At 36.4% G+C, this 16,689-nt stretch overlaps 1 protein-coding gene across 1 annotated transcript in view; it reads left to right on the forward strand.

Moving 5' to 3' along the window:
* MYO3A (myosin IIIA) overlaps positions 1-16,689 on the forward strand; it is a 226,806-nt gene that overhangs the window by 84,961 nt on the left and 125,156 nt on the right. Inside the window, exons 9-13 of the mRNA XM_047066241.1 lie at positions 1,885-1,984; positions 3,605-3,721; positions 5,185-5,289; positions 5,397-5,480; positions 10,319-10,521. Coding sequence (XP_046922197.1) covers positions 1,885-1,984; positions 3,605-3,721; positions 5,185-5,289; positions 5,397-5,480; positions 10,319-10,521 — 609 coding nt within the window. The remainder of the gene's footprint in view (positions 1-1,884; positions 1,985-3,604; positions 3,722-5,184; positions 5,290-5,396; positions 5,481-10,318; positions 10,522-16,689) is intronic.

Here is a 16,689-nt window from a genome sequence, read left to right on the forward strand (position 1 = left end):
TCAAAGAAAACAAAAATACTAATTCAAAGGGATACACGCAGTCCTATGTTTATTGCAGAATTATCTACAATGGCCAAACTGTGGAAACAGCCCAAGTGTCCATTGATAGATGAATGGATAAAGAAGATGTGGTGTGTGTGTGTGTGTGTGTGTGTGTGTGTGATGGACTATTATTCAGCCAAAAAAGAATGAAATTTTGCCAACAAAACAACATGGATGGAACTAGAGTATAATGCTAAGTGACATAACCTAGTCAGAGAAAGACAAATACCATGATTTCATTCATATGTGGAATTTAAGAAACAAAACAAACAAAGGAAAAAAAGAGACCAACCGAAAAAGACTCTTAACTATAGAGAACAAACTGATGGTTGCCAGAAGACAGGTAGGTGGGAGCATGGATGAAACAGGTGAAACGGATTAAGAGTAACACTTATCTTGATGAACACTGAGTAGTATATGGAATTGTTGAATCACCATATTGTATGCCTGACATGAATATAACACTATGTTAACTATACTGGAATTAAAAAATTTAAAAAATAGTCACCTAATTCGCTAAGCAATGAGAAACCATTAAAGTCTACTGAGTAAGTGGTATGGCTCTTGTTATTCCTCATAGTCTATTCCTTTTACGAATGGACAAATTCAAATGCTTAAAAGTACAGTTGACCCTTGAACAACATGGGTTTGAGCTGCACTGGTTCACTTGTATGCAGATTTTTTTCAATAAATACAATATAACACTGTAAGTGTATTTTCTCTTATTATTTTCTTTTTTTTTAATTTTATTTATTTTGAGGGTGAGAGAGAGTGTGAGCAGGGGAGGGGCAGAGGGAGAGGGAGAGAGAGAATTCTGCACAGAGCCCAACGTGAGGCTTGATCTCACAAACTATGAGATCATGACCTCTGAGCTGAAATCAAGAATCAGACACTTAACCACTGAACCACCCAGGCACCCCTATTCTTCATGATTTTCTTAATAGTATTTTCTTTTCCTAGCTTACTTTATTGTAAGAATACAGAATAAAATATAGAAAATATGTGCTAATCAACTTTATGTTATCGGTAAGGCTTCTGGTCAACACTATAGTTAAGTTTTGAGGAGTCAAAAGTTATACCTGGATTTTTGACTTTGTGGAGACATTGGAACCTCTAACCCCACATTGTTTCAAAAGTCTACTGTATCTCCAAAAATAAACCTTGAAAATACAGTTTTGTTCAAGACACCAAGTAGATGAGAATTTCATGGCCAGAAAAGTTGAAACAAACCATGGTGTCTATCTCAGCAGCTTCCACAGCCTTCGTGTCAAATCAAGAATCTTTGGCTGTTCTCTGAAGTTGCTGAAATGTTTCCTTTGAAAATAAATTCCTAGTGCCTGAAACCAATTTTCTACGTGCGTCTAACCATTTGAAAATTCACAATGGGGTTTATTTTGTATTTCTCTTAAAAACTGATGAATAATAATTTTTAATGTTGCCATTCCTTGGCCACCAATGGTCTGACACTACCTCAGACAAAATTGGAAATCTAATGAATTCAGGTCTCTCTGACTCACCAATTTGTAACAGATCAAGTCACACATAGGAATTTAGAGGAAGCTTCCAAGCAAATTATATATAGGAGAGTTCTTGATAGAATTAATGGACTTTTTTCATCATCTGTGAGGTAAGCTTGACATGTTGTAATTTTCCAATAGAGAGGAGAAAACAGATAAAATATATTAGGCTATTTTCTGATAAGTGGTCATCATTGAATTTAGGAAACCAGCTTCGTAGTTTTTTTAATCTCCTATATATCTAAAACCTACTTCCGCTATGATCAGTTCTCAAGTCAGATGCTCTCAAGTCAGAAAGGATTTTTCTCTTTGTACTGCTCCACAGACATGAACGTATTCACACCAAGAAAAGTAACTTCAGTAGATCACTAATATCCACTCTGAAGGATGTAGACGATTTAGCAACCCTAGAAGTTTTGGATGAGGTAAGAAACGTGGCTTAATTAAACTTAAACATTCTAGATTTTGTTTAACTTATAGATATGAACAGGAAGTTGTTTGAATAGCATCTGTATGCAATGTCTCTTAGCTTCCTGATTATCTCTCCCATCTTCACTTTTAATACGTATAACTCAAATTTCCAGATCTTTCCAGCCTAACGTCAATTTTTTTTTCTTTTTTTTTATAGTCAGGTTACAAAGGTGTGGGTTCCCACTAGCATGAGTTGCTTATAAGTTACAGACCCTTTTTCCTCTGAATTCTTTCCAGAAAGCTCAGAGGGATGATTTACTGAGGTCAGAAAATGGTCTGCTTCCTACAACCTCTAATGTGGCATCCTCCTTCTATTTCCTCTTCTGTTCCACTCTCAGTGTCTATACCCAGAGGCTTCTAGGAAACCTCAAGAGCCTGTCTGTCTTAACTAGGGTCAGTGTCCTGCTTGTGGGGTCCCAGATCCCCTGCTCTCAGAGAGCTGGGCCTTCAGGGCAGTGAATTCTACTTGACGCTTCTTACCCAGTGCCTCACAGCTATCTCAAGCATCTCTTATGAAGGTACAAATACAAGCCAGTAAATTATAGCTTTAGCTTCCCTTCCTCTCATCTCCCTTCATTCCGGATAATCAGATCATTAGAGAAATAAGTAGCTCCCTTTCAATAACAAGTTGGGATCTCTATCCTGCCTGATCAACTTTTTTTTTTTAAAATACATCTGATACATGCCAGAACATTTTCCTTTGAGATTCAACAAATCAGGAGACATCTTCTGAACAGAAGTAGTCATTTGGTAAATTTAGGGTGGCTTAAACAACTGAAGTACTTGCCCGAAATAATCTTTCTTGGGAACATCAAATATCTTGTAATCAAGTAGTGTTCGCAAGTCAGAGATTTGCCAGCACCTTTATGAATCTTTTCATACCACATTTTTCAATGATGTGAATTTCTGGATTTGTATATTATAAAGAAGACTTTACTCATCATGTTGCTGACCTATATATTAAACACTGGGTTTATTTGTTTCTGTTGTCTGTGCTTTTGTTTTTGTCTCTTTTGAGCTATGATGTTTTGCTATTCTCGTGTCATGTCTTAAATGATGATTTCTGACACTATTAAAATTGATTCCATGTACTCGTGATTTATCAACTATGAAAGTTACTTCTCCACACATTTCACTGTACCTCATAAAGCCAAATGTCTCAGCAAAGGGCTAAGATATTCTACAGAGCCACTAAATAACCTTGATTTGGAATAAAATCATGTTCACTGTATCTTCCCTTCCCTTTTCTATTGGCTTTTCTCTCTTTTTTTTCATCTTCCACATTTACTTACTTCCTGGAAGGCTTTCTACATGTAATATCCCTGTAATATCTCACGTGACCTTTGGAAAACGCACAGAACAATGCCATACCTCTATGGCTCTCAAAACAAGAAAATGTCTGCCAAGTGGAAGGATAGTTGCTGACCCAACGTTATACTTCTTACTATCAGCATATCTATTTCCTTCTGATCCTTGGTCCAGATTCCAGATGTTTTATTTATTACTGTTTACATTTTAAATTGTAACTACCCTTAAATTATTTTTAAGAAAAAAAAATTTTTATTTTATTACAGAATACAGTCTCCGAGCAACTTGAGAAGTGTTATTCCAGAGATCAGATTTACATCTATGTGGGAGATATACTCATTGCTCTTAATCCTTTTCAGAGTCTGTGTCTTTATTCCACAGAGGTATGTGGTGTGGCTTACATTCTTTTACTTTGTACTAGTAATTATACTATTCAGATATTTAAATTAATTTAGATGATGCCAAAGAAAGTTTTATTCAATATCTTGAATAAACAGATAATTATTGCTAAAACATAGAGATAGGAAAAATAGAAGGTGAATCAGTCTGGATATGGTTTGTGGTCTTTCTTTTCCCAAAAGTATGTGGTGGAATGTTAATTACTTATAGTTATTGGTAACTGGCCTGTACTATGTATCATATTAATAAATAGATGTTTACAAAAGTGTATCTTATTGTCTACCTCTGAACCAAGTATGGGACAGTGAAGAGCATAATTACATTTTTATACAGGTAATATATACTTAATGGCTATGAAACTTGTCATTATGAATTTTAAAATTCCTTTTGACATATTAGTTGGTTTTTAGTATCAGACTGTGTGTTTTTTTGAATATGAGTGTATAATTATCTATTATTCAAGCCCTAATGGTTTAAATACAGATTAGTATTCTGGAATTAAACTAGGCTGTTTTTCTTTTTCTTTTTTTTTTTTTTAATTTTTTTTTAAGTAATCTCTATACCCCACATGGGGGTTGAACCCAGGATCCTGAGATAAAGAGTCACATGCTCTTCTGACTGGACCAGCCAGGCACCCTTTTCATTTTTTCATTTTTTATTTTATTTTTTATTTCTTAAAGATTTTTTATACTTTTTTTAATGTTTATTTTTGAGAGAGAGAGAGAACACGTGGGGGAGGAACAGAGAGAGGACAGAGGATCCAAAGCGGGCTCTGTGCTGACAGCAGCAAGCCCGATGTGTGGCTCAATCTCACAAACTGCGAGATCATGACTTGAGCTGAAGTCAGATACTCAACCAACTGAGCTACGGAGGCATCCCTATACTTTTTTTAAAGTTTATTTATTTATTTTGAAAGACAGAGTAGAGGGTAGAGAGAAAGAGAAAATCCCAAGGAGGCTTCTCACTATCAGCACAGAGCTCGACGTAGGGCTCGATCCCTAGAGCTGTGAGATCATGACCTAAGCCGAAATCAAGAAATTACAGTATTTTGGGTTTCTGTTTGCTTGTTTTTTTGCTTTTTGGGTTTTTTTTTTTCTGAAATAATGGTATTTTGAAACGTTAAGTTCTTCTTTGAAAGTGGTTTGCACTCCCAAAAAAGTCTTCTTTTAAATACTGCTCCCAGTGTGATACTATATTTTATTATGTCACATCCTATTTCTGGGTTTTTTTTTTACATCAGGCCTTTATTTTACATAATTGTGCATGATTTGTGCATGTAAATATGGGTAGTATGTGTGTGTAACATGTGTGTAAAGTTTTGGTGGTGTGAGAGTGTATTTTGATTTATGTTTTGCTTAAAAATTGAGAGTTCTGTCTATAAATAATTTAAGATTTAAACAAAAACAAAAGGAAAGGCCCCACAAAATGTGTTCTTTTTAACCATTAGCATTCTAAACTATATATTGGAGCAAAGAGAACTGCCAATCCTCCTCACATTTTTGCAATGGCTGACGTAGGATACCAGTCCATGATAACATATAATTCAGATCAGGTAAGGAGAGTTTCACATTCTTAGAAATTCCCTTCTTAGGTTCTTATGTGTAAGCCCGATCTTGTGAGGATGAACTTTTCTCATGGTTTCCTTTTCTTATTGTGCAGTGCATTGTTATTTCTGGAGAAAGTGGTGCTGGAAAGACTGAAAGTGCTCATCTTTTGGTTCGGCAGCTGACGGTGCTTGGAAAGGTATAATTTTTCTCTGTCCTAACAGAAATTTTTGTTATACTTCAGAACCTAATATAACTGATTAGATTAATGCTTGCTAATTCCCATATTTGATAATGTACAGAAATTATAAAACACACTTGTTATCCTCTGTGAGTTTAAAATATAACAAACAGTATAAAAAGTATATGCTCTGGGGTACCTGGGTGGCTCAGTCCATTAAGCGACTGACTTCGGTTCAGGTCATTATCTCACAGCTTGTGAGTTCAAGCCCTGTGTCAGGCTCTGTGCTGACAGCTCAGAGCCTGGAGTCTCCTTCAGATTCTGTGTCTCCCTCTCTCTCTGCCCCTACCCCACTTGTGCTCTGTCTCTGTCTCTCAAAGGTGAATAAATGTTAATAAATAAATAAATAAATAAATAAATATTAAAAAATAAAATAAAAAGCATATGCTCTGCTTTGAGGATATTCTAACTTTTCTCACTCTTATAGTAGGCAAGGCTTTATAAATGCGATATTCTCTATTTTTAGCCCCAGCACATTCACTAAACGCCTTCTTTACTTTTCTCCTTTTATTCCTTGTGGGTAAAAAAGAAGTTAATATACAAAAATCAGTTTTACATATATAATATATATATCATCTATGTTATATGTAATACAAAAGTTAATTTGTATTATATATATATAATGATAAATTATAATGATAGCAATGATAAATTATAAATTGAAATTTTAAAGTCTCATTTACAATAGCACCAAAAAATTAGCTATTTATATCTACATCTCCTAAAATATGTACAAGATTTGTATGCTGAAAAATGGAAAAAATGGATAAAAGAAATCAAAGAAGACCTACATAAATGGACTATACCATGTCCATGGATTAAAAGATTCATTATGCCAATTCTTCATATGCCGTTATGCCAAAGTTGATCTGTAGATTCAGTGCTATTACAATAAGAATACCAGCAGGATTTTTTTCTGTAGAAATTGACAAGCTGAATTAAAAATTTATATGGAAAGACAAAAGAGCTACAATAATCAAACAAATTTGATAAAGAACAAAGTTGGAGAGCTAATACTACTTGATTTTCACTCTCTATAGAGCTACAATAGTTATTATATTCAATGTTAAAAGCCTAATTCACCAGGGAAAAATATTAGATTTCACCAAAATTAAGAACTTCTGTTCTCTGAATGACATTGTTAAAATGAAACAACAAGCTACATACTCAAAGAAACTATTTGCAAGTCATGAATCTAATAAAACTTGTATCCTTAATATATATATTATAAAAACACTCTTAAAACCCAATAATAAGAAATAGAATAACAAAAAATTAACAAAAGGATGTATCAACTAGAGTTAACTGATAAAAATATATTTTTAAAAATGAACAGAAGGCTTGAACAGTCACTTCACCAAAGACGATATGTAGATGGCAGATAAACAAATGAAAACTTGTTCAACATCAGTTGTCATTGGGGAAGTGCAAATTAAAACACAATGAGACATCATTACACACCTATTAAAATGTCTAATTTTTTCTTTTATCTAATAATGCCAACTGCTGAGAAGCATGGGGAATAACTGGAACTCTCATATATTTCTGTTGAAATACAAAATAGTGCAGTCACTTTGGAAAATAGTTTGGAAGTTTTGTTTTTGGGTTTTTTTTGTTGTCGTTTAAAGTTTATTTTGAGAGAGAGAGAGACAGAGAGAGAGAGAGCAAGTGGGGGATGGGCAGAGAGAGGGAGAGAAAGAATCCTAAGCAGGGTCCATGCTCTCAGCGTGGAGCCTAGTGCAGGGCTCAAACCCATGAATTGCGAGATCATGACCTGAGCTAAAATCGAGTCAGACGCTTAACCGATGAACTACCCAGGCACCCTGGGAATATTTTTATAAATTTAAACTATACTTATCATCCAGCCCAGCAATCCTACTCTTAGTTTATTTATCCAAATAAAATGAAAACTCATGTTCATACAGAAACCACAGACAAATACGTATAGTGGCTTTGTTCATAATCTCCAGAATGAGGAAACAACCAAACAAGGGAATGGATAAACAAACCAGTACATCTATACAGTGGAATATTGTTCAATAACAAAAAGGAACAAACATTGATACAAGGAATGAATCTCATTAGATGAGATTTGGATGAATGTCAGATGCATTGTGTTAAGTCAAAAGAGTCAGATTCAGATGACTATATGCTGTATGATTCAATTTATGTGTCATTCCTGAAAATTTAAAGTTATATAGACAGGGTCATCTGAGTGGCTCCATCAGTTAAGCATCTGCTGTTGATTTCAGCTCATGATCTCATGGTTGGTGGGTTCAAGCCCTGTGTTGGGCTCTGTGCTGACAGTTTGGAGTCTGGAGCCTGCTTTGGATTCTGTGTCTCCCTCTCTCTCTGCCCCTCCCCCCACTCTGAAAAAAATTTAAAAAAAACATTAAAAAAATTAAAATTATAGAGAAAGAAACAAATCAGTGATTGTCACAGGCTGGGGATGGAGGGAGGGGTTGACTATAAAGGGTAGCGATATAGTTTTGGGAGGTGATGAAACTGTCCTATGTGTGGATTTGTAGTGGGGGTTATTTGATTGTACATGTTTGTAAAAACTTTCAGAACTGTGCTCTATAAAGGATAAATTTTTTTTAAAGATTTTAATGTTTATTATTTATTTTTGAGAGACACAGAGAAACAGAGCACAATTGGGAGAGGGGCAGAGAGAGAAGGAGACACAGAATCTGAAGCAGGCTCCAGGCTCTGAGCTGTCAGCACAGAGCCCAATGCAGGGTGCGGGGCTTGAACCCACAAACACGTGAGATCACAATCTGAGCCAAAGTCAGATGCGTAACCTCTTAACCAACTGAGCCACTATAAAGGATGAATTTTACTGTGTGTAAAAATATACCTTAATTTTTGAAAAAGAGAAGTTGACGATAGAAACTTGGTTTGATTTTCCAGGCAGGGTCCTTGAATAAAGTCAAGAAATATATTAGGATGACTAAAATTAAGGAAAAAAAAACCATTGTGTACAACTGATCCCTGTGAAGATTTTTATTATGATCCACATAGTTATACACGATATAGTATTCTGTTAAAATTTTTCCTCACTATGATTATAAGAATCTTCTAAGTACTGTGAGTGTAAGGACAGACTTAATCTCTCCATAAAAGGGTGAAACTTCATCATGTCAAAACAACTTCTTAATTGAATCTAATTCATTTTCAGAATCATCAGTTGACAGATTTCTGTGCTTATATTAAAAATCAATTAACTGACAGATTTCTGTGCTTGTATTAAAAAATCAATTAACTAGTTTTTATGTTTTCAATCACGTGTGTGGGTATGAAATAGAAACATGACTTTGCTAGAACTGGAACAGCCAGTAGTGACCAGGAAGCTAGTGCTACCTCAGGACTGTCATCCGGGTCCCTTCCGCATCCCATTTTCCATCAACTTCCCCTCTCCTTACTTCTAGGATAAGAAGAAAAAAAAAGGTGTGATTTTTGAGGGAAAGGGGTGGTGAGGCACAGCATATGATCCTGCCATAGAAGACTTGAACACCTGACTTAATTTACTCAAGGACCGTCCACGTCCACAAGGGCCTTTGCTATTCTCTTTTGTGGTTGCATAGAGGGTCCCGTCAATGATGGATTAACTTGTGCGTGACTTTTGTTTTGTAGATGTCAGTAAACCTGTTTATCTACTCACTTTATCTTATTCAGGAGCTAAAAATGTGATTTAATATTAACTGGGAATATATATCTCTCCCAGAATCCTACCCATATTAGATCTTATCATATCTTTTACTTATCTCCTTGATAAAGATTTACCAGATACAAAACAGGATGTTTGGTGGGTTGAATTTACATTTGTAATATGCAGTCCTTATAATCTTATTTAATAAAGGCACTGCTAGTTAATACAGGTGGATAAAGATGCTTTCTCACCTTTTATATGAGTGCAAATCCAGCCCCATTTTAGAAGGCCTAAGCTTGTTCCAGTGCTCATTATTCTCTTCTCTCAACCCTTATTGCCTATTATGCCCCCAAACCCTCCTTGTAAATACCCACTCCAGCCCACCTACGTCCTAACATGGCCCGTGTTCCAGAAATACCAACTGCTCCTCTCCCTTACTTGTATAATTTGCATACCTTTAACACAGCTGATCTCAACCAGGTATTACACTAAACATAATCTACTCAATCTAATTTCTACCAAGATGTGAATGACTGATACCTCCTTAACCTAATTATAACAATAACACTTGTTTCAGGGAAGGAGTATATGAGATGGGATAGGAGAAAATAGAGGGACAGCCAAGTAGGCCCACTGGCCTTGACTGGGGTTCCACCCCTTCCGTCCACACTTCTGAACCGTTCTCAGTTTTCACAGTTCCTCCCTTTTCCCTACTTCTGAATTGACAAATTACCTTTACTCCCTTATTTCCAGCTTTAACAGCTTCCATGGAAGCAAGGGAAGTGGTTCTGACCTTGGGGAGCATTTGGATGGGGGCCCAGGGAAGTAGAGGAGGAATAACAAAATGAGAGGTATACCCCAGTATGCATAGACTGCTTATAAATTGTGTTTGTAAGTCGAGCACTGACCAGAACTATATTTCAGTAAAAAAAGTACAGAACATCTCTTTGCCCCTTGGAGAAAGCAAGTGGGTGAATGCACTTACGGGAAAGGAAAAATAGTCTAGATATTGTAACATCTGGCAGTATGCCAAGAATATGCTCTCAGTACATTTATGTCTACATATAGTGCTTATCAAAGAAGAAGCATTTTATTATAACAAAATCAATTTTTTACATTTAAAGAACAATCTTGACATTTTCTCTAGGCTAATAACAGAACTCTGCAAGAGAAGATTTTACAAGTGAACAATTTGGTGGAAGCCTTTGGCAATGCCTCCACTATTATAAATGACAATTCCAGCCGATTTGGAAAATACTTAGAAATGAAATTTACCTCTTCTGGAGCTGTAGTGGGAGCACAGATTTCTGAATACCTTCTGGAGAAATCCCGAGTTATCCACCAACCTCTGTAAGCCCGTGTCAAATATTTTCTTTTTTTTCTGGGAAACAAGCAAAAATAATGCTTTTGTTTTAATGCTAAAATGTCTTACGTATTCAACAAACTCAACAAAATGTTATTGATCATCTACTACGTGCAAGGCACTTGTTAGAATTGAAAAGGTCCCTCAGCACTGTCTTACTCTCACATGTGTTATATCTAGTGGAGGAGTTAATAAATCACCTAAAATTTATGATACCAGATATAAAACGTATGCCCATCCTAGATACTAACAGGTAAAATTGGAATGATTTCTGAAGTAGGGGAGCATATATTTCTTTACACAAAACTAAAGTGAAATTTAATTAGACATCAGTCTTTTTTTCTTTTAAATGTTTACATACATAAATAGATCTTTGTATGAATTCTATCCTTCCTATGGTTATACACATGGGACCAAATAAAAGATTCAGGTATGGCCTTAATTGTATTGCCCTTTTAATTTACAGCTGTTTAATGCTGTAAATTCCATGCTTTGGCGTTAAGTTAAAGGAGTTCCTTTCAGCAGTTTATAGCTGAATGGCAATATTTCTCTCCTGTCCTAATGCTTGCAAAACATCTTTGTTTGTTATTCTTATGTGGGAACTATAGTCGAAACATTAGATTTGTACCCCTGTGTTTATATTCCTTTTAAAAAGTGTGGCAAGTTAGTCTTTCCTTTTTCTTCTGTAGGTTTCACAGCAAACATACCTACATTACTATGGTAGTAGGTCATGTGTTAAATTCCTGGGAACACAAGCTCTTGTTATGTATTAGTACATTATTATTTAACATAAATGCTTTCAAAGTTGCTATCATTCAATTTGTGAGTCAGTTGTGAATATAAGTTGCCTGGGGTTCACCTCCTGAACTCAGCTTTCAATGTGGAAAATTATCCTTTGGTCCGTGCTCAATTCAAAATACATAAGAAATGATTATAAGACAAGTGTTTTGAATTGTGGCTTCACTACATGTTAGTTCACTTTGGGTAAGATATTTAAACCCTAAAAACCCTTCTAGGACCTTGGTTCTATGTGTGATTTGAAAAACTTAACCTCTCTGCACCTCAGTTTTTCATCTTTAAAATGGAAATAGCAGTAGTACCTACCTATCAGTTAAGATAATGCCTGTAAAGCATTTAGCACAATGAATAACACATAGTAAGAACCCATAAGTTTAAGCCATTATTAGCAGTAATGGTGTGGATAGTTGTGCAAAAACTTAGAAACAACACCTAGCACAGTACAGTAGATGGCAGCTACTATTATCGATGTGTGCCAGGTCCCCAGGGCTTAGTGAATACGCATGTCTGTGCCTCTGTCACCCATGCCTAGAGGAACCTTGGGGTCTTATACAGATGTGCAGGCTTAACTGGTTCTCAAAACAATCTGTCCTGTTCTCAGAACTGTGTAAGACTCTCCTTCAGGCCTTGGGGAAGAACTACCTAAGGGCATGAATTACTGAGATTTGGGTGGGACCACCATGGTACACAATGTCAGGGGGTAACATACACCGGGGTTCTATGGAACTATGTGTCTTGTGAACAGTAACTTCTGGACCTACACAATGAGGGCCCTGTGTTTATAATAATAGAAATAACCTTGTTAATGTTTATTGATATATTATAGGATATATTCTAGGAAATTGCACAATTAAGATCATATTTTAGACAGGCTATGAGTTAATTAAGCTTTTTTTCCAACTATCCAAAAGAACTATTCTAGTTTTACAATGTTGTTGATTGAGGAAAAGCACTCTTAGGGCACCTGCGTGGCTCAGTCGGTTGTTAAGCATCCTCTTGATTTTGGTCCAGGTCATGATCTCACAATTTGTGAGATCGAGCCCCCCTTAGGGCTCTACACTAACAGTACAGAGTCTGCTTAGGATTCTCTCTCTCCCTCTCTCTTTGCCCTTCTCCTGCTCGCTCACACGCATGTGCGTGTGCTGTCTCTCAAAGTAAATAAACATTTTTTTTTAAAAGGCACTCTTAAGTTCCCAACTTACAATCAGGTTGAAATCCAACTCAGTTTATAATTTGAATATAGCTGCCTTATAATTTTTCCATTTTTCTATCTTTTTACACCTATATTTTTCTTTTACTTAGTTTCAGTTGCATTTTTAAATTCTAGAGAAGCTTTTCGTGATCTTTGAAAATGAAGTGTCAAACAGACAAGTGAAGAATTCTTTCAGTCAGAGAACGAGGCAGAGTGAAGAATGAGTCTAGGTGACAGAGAAGAAGCAGAGCAGACATCTATGTCTTTTAAATGAACTTACCCTTTCTTTTAAGGAAATAAGTTGTTTTCTCTTTTTGCCTCTGCCCATGTCATTCCACCCTAATCTCTCACCACATTTATTTTTATATATATTTGTATTTATCTATATATGTTTGTATATTTTAAATATTTATAAATAATAAGTATAAATAATTTATGAATATATTCATAAATACATGTTTATATGTGTGTTATATATGTTTATATATTTTTAATTTATTTTTTAACATATTTATTATTTATTTTTGAAAGAGAGGGAGAGAGAGACCCCCAAGTAGGCTTCACGCCGACAGCTCAGAACCTGACGAGGGACTCAAACTCATGAACTGTGAGATCATGACCTGAGTTGAAATCAGATGTCACTTAATCAACTGAGCCACCCAGTCGCCCCTATTTTTTTTTATTTCTTTTTTTTAAATGTTTATTTGAGAAAGAGAGAGAGCGAGCGAGCACACGTTGGGGAGGGGCAGAGAAAGAGAGACGGAAACAGAGAATCTGAAGCAGGTCCAGGCTCTGAGCTGTCAGCATAGACCCCAACATGGGGCTCAAACCCACGAACTGTGAGATCATGACCTGAGCTGAAGTTGGATGCTTAACCGACTGAGCCACCCAGGCACCCCTATTTTTTTTTTCTTTTTCTAATGATGGAAGTGTCATGTCATTTGTGGCTTAAATCTTCATCTAAATGTGGATAATTTTAAAGAAGAAATTCTTAAAGGGGGGTTACTTAATTTCGAGAAGAAAATGAGTATATTGAAATCGATGCTAGATAATTCTCACAAATATAAATTATCGCTGTTTCATTGCACTTTCCTTCTATTACTACAGTTTCATGCAGGAAGCATTGATTGTGTTTCACTCACATGCCCAGCACTTTACCAGATGCTGCAGGAGGCATCCATACAGTAGGAGATATGGTGCTCTTTACAGAGGAAGGAAAATATTATTCATGGAACACTTACTGTGTGTCCGGCACTGTGCTAATTAATAAGCACTTTATATCCATTATCTATTTTAATTCTTACAGCGATAGGACAGGATATTCTTGCTATTTTGCATGTAAGACTGGGACTGAGAATTGTAATAAGTCACCTAATGCCAAAAAGCTAATAAATGACTGAGTTGGGGTTTGAACCCATGTCTCTGTCTGACTCCAAAGTCCATAATTCATTCATTGATCCTTTTGGCAAATATTTATCAAGTACCTACTCTGTGCCAGGAACTGTACTAGGCACAGGAGATATAAAGCTGAATGACATAGGATTGCTCCAATAAAGCAGCTCAGTCTTCTGGATAATGTATGCTTTGAAACAAAACTTGCTGATCACTTGTTGGTTTCTAGTCTCAGGAAAGTAGGCAATGAGTTTATCTGCCAAGTGTAACCAGATAGGGATAAAGGGATAAAGGATAAAGGGACTGAGGAGACTATGCATCTTAGAGGAAGGAATCTTGGTGGAGAAAGCAGGAATTAAAAATGAAAAATTAAAAACACTGTTTCATGACTATCCTAAGAGGCCTTATGAATGCAAAGCTGCATTGTTGCCTTTCCAAGCCTTATTTCTGGCCGCTTTGTCCAAAATTGAAAGTTTCACAAGTGGGGTAAGCCATACACTTGTGAGAACTTTGCCACATTTTTCAGGGTGTTAGAGGTCTTGGCTGCATAAGTGATCCCCAGGGTCCAGAGCAGATGGACATGAGACAGCCCTGAGGACCTTCCCACAAATGACTGAGTGAAACTCTGAAGAAGTATTAGAAGATCCACAGTCAGGGGTGGGGTCAGAGTCAGAGAAATACTATTCAGTAACTTGCTGAGACCCTACATCTGTCCCCAGCCATTCTGACCTGGGAACCACTGGTCATATGAGCATGTATGGGATGCTATGGTCCTCTGTCTTCTTAAATACAGTTTTGATGTGGTTAAGGGCAAGGTAGGAGATGAGTAATTTTTGGCAGTATTTTCTTTTCCTGTTTCTTTAACTCTCCGATTGTTTATCCAACCAAAGGTCAGTGTATTTCCTATAGCATCTCCAGATCCTGTCAAATTACAATTCTCAGTAAACGTAAACTGATAATTAAAGAGAAAACCACCAATTGTGTGCATCTACATTTATGACTCACCTCTCTAATTGTACACTGCATTGTTTAAGTGTTGAAGGTGTGACACATAGAGCAATCGATGTGATTTCATTAGAACAAAGTGAACTAAAATATGTGCTGTGCCACTCTTAGAGAACTTGTATTATTTTGTGGTGAGAAAAGACAAGAGGTAAACTTTTAGCTTTGTTCTAACCTTACTCATGTACGATGCTAGTGTTTGTTGAAGCATTACTGGTGATTGCTCAAGACATGGTGGGGAACTCCCCTTCTAAAGGACATGCTGGTCCTTGCTTCACTGTCCAAGCCCATGGACCACCCTTTACTTGAAAAGCTCACCTGTCTTTTTTTCCCCAGCTGGATTCTCTGGATTCCTCTCCTACTTCCCTGAATTTTTTTCCTCTGACTTCGATTCATCCATCATTCTCCAAACGTGTATTTACCAAAGATTTGTATTCAGAGTGTTTCTCTTTTCTCTCTTTACTTTCTCACTTAGCAAGTCCTTCTGATGCCATGGCGTCAACAGGTAGCTCAAAGTGATTGACACCCAAAGATACACTTCTCACTCCCACCTGACTTCACATTTTTCATTTCCATGTACCTAGATATCTTGCTGCCACATATAATTCAACTGAATACACCTTGTCCCACACATCTTTCATTCCCCATGGTCTCTTTTGGGGGAACGGGAACCATCCTTCTCCATTTATATGAAACCTTGGACCCTCCCTTCACTCCCCATGCCCAAACACTTGTGAGTTGATCTCCAGAATGACTTTCCCAACTCTCCTCCACTTTCCCTTCCTCTGCTGCTATTTTACCTCAAGCCCTTTTTCCCTCTGACTCAGACATTTGAAAGAATTGGATTTCCTGGACATTTGAACTCTCTTCCAAGGCGTGGTGATATTATGCCCTTTCAGACTCAGGGAACAGTCTCAACCCAGAATGCATACCAATCAAAAGCAGTGTTACTTTTTTCTTTCAAAATGTTTTCCTTCTTTTTGAAATACTCACAAGGAAGAGCAGGAAGCCACATTAACCACTTTATCAAGTTGTACACATCCACTTACAAATGTTCGTTTGTTAAAGACTAAATAGAGTATCTTAAATAGTTACTAATGTGACACAAATATCAAACGTCTTAACCATGTTATTTTAAACCCATATGAATTGTGTGTTGGAGCCCAAAATGAGCTTCCGTAAAAATTATTCTTGTAATGATTTTTGGCAGAATCATGAAACAAAGCTGGAGATTATAAGATGAAGCCACAGATACCCTAAAGCTCCAAATACCTTTTATTGAATCATTGGAGAAGTAAATGTATGTGGATATGTTCATCTTTGTTTCTGAGGAAAACTTACATGTACTGAAATAATAATTTCTAAAAAGAGCAAAGGTAAAACGTCTATCTCAACTGAAATTATATTGCATAATATACAGGAGGAGGAGACCTAGGAAAGTTGTTTTTAAGGCTTTATTTTTTTACAGCAGTTTTAGGTTCACAGCAGAATTGAGAGGAAGGTACAGATATACTGCTATCCCAATAGGTGCATAACCTCCCCCATTACCAACATCCCACACCAGAATGCTATACATGTTACGACCGATGAACTTGACCCTGACACATGGTAATCACCGAGAGTCCGTGATTTACATTAAGGTTCGTTCTTGGTGTTGTACTTTCTTTGAGTTTGGACAATTGCTTGGCATGTATCTACTCTTACAGTATTATATATGAGTATTTTCACTGTCTTATACAAGTCTTCTGCTCTGCCTATTCATCCTTGCCTC

The sequence above is a fragment of the Lynx rufus genome, unplaced genomic scaffold (assembly GCF_022079265.1).
Source record: "Lynx rufus isolate CCGP_SWC_20201006 ecotype Redwood Valley unplaced genomic scaffold, mLynRuf1.p SCAF_7, whole genome shotgun sequence".
Classification (NCBI taxonomy): domain Eukaryota; kingdom Metazoa; phylum Chordata; class Mammalia; order Carnivora; family Felidae; genus Lynx; species Lynx rufus.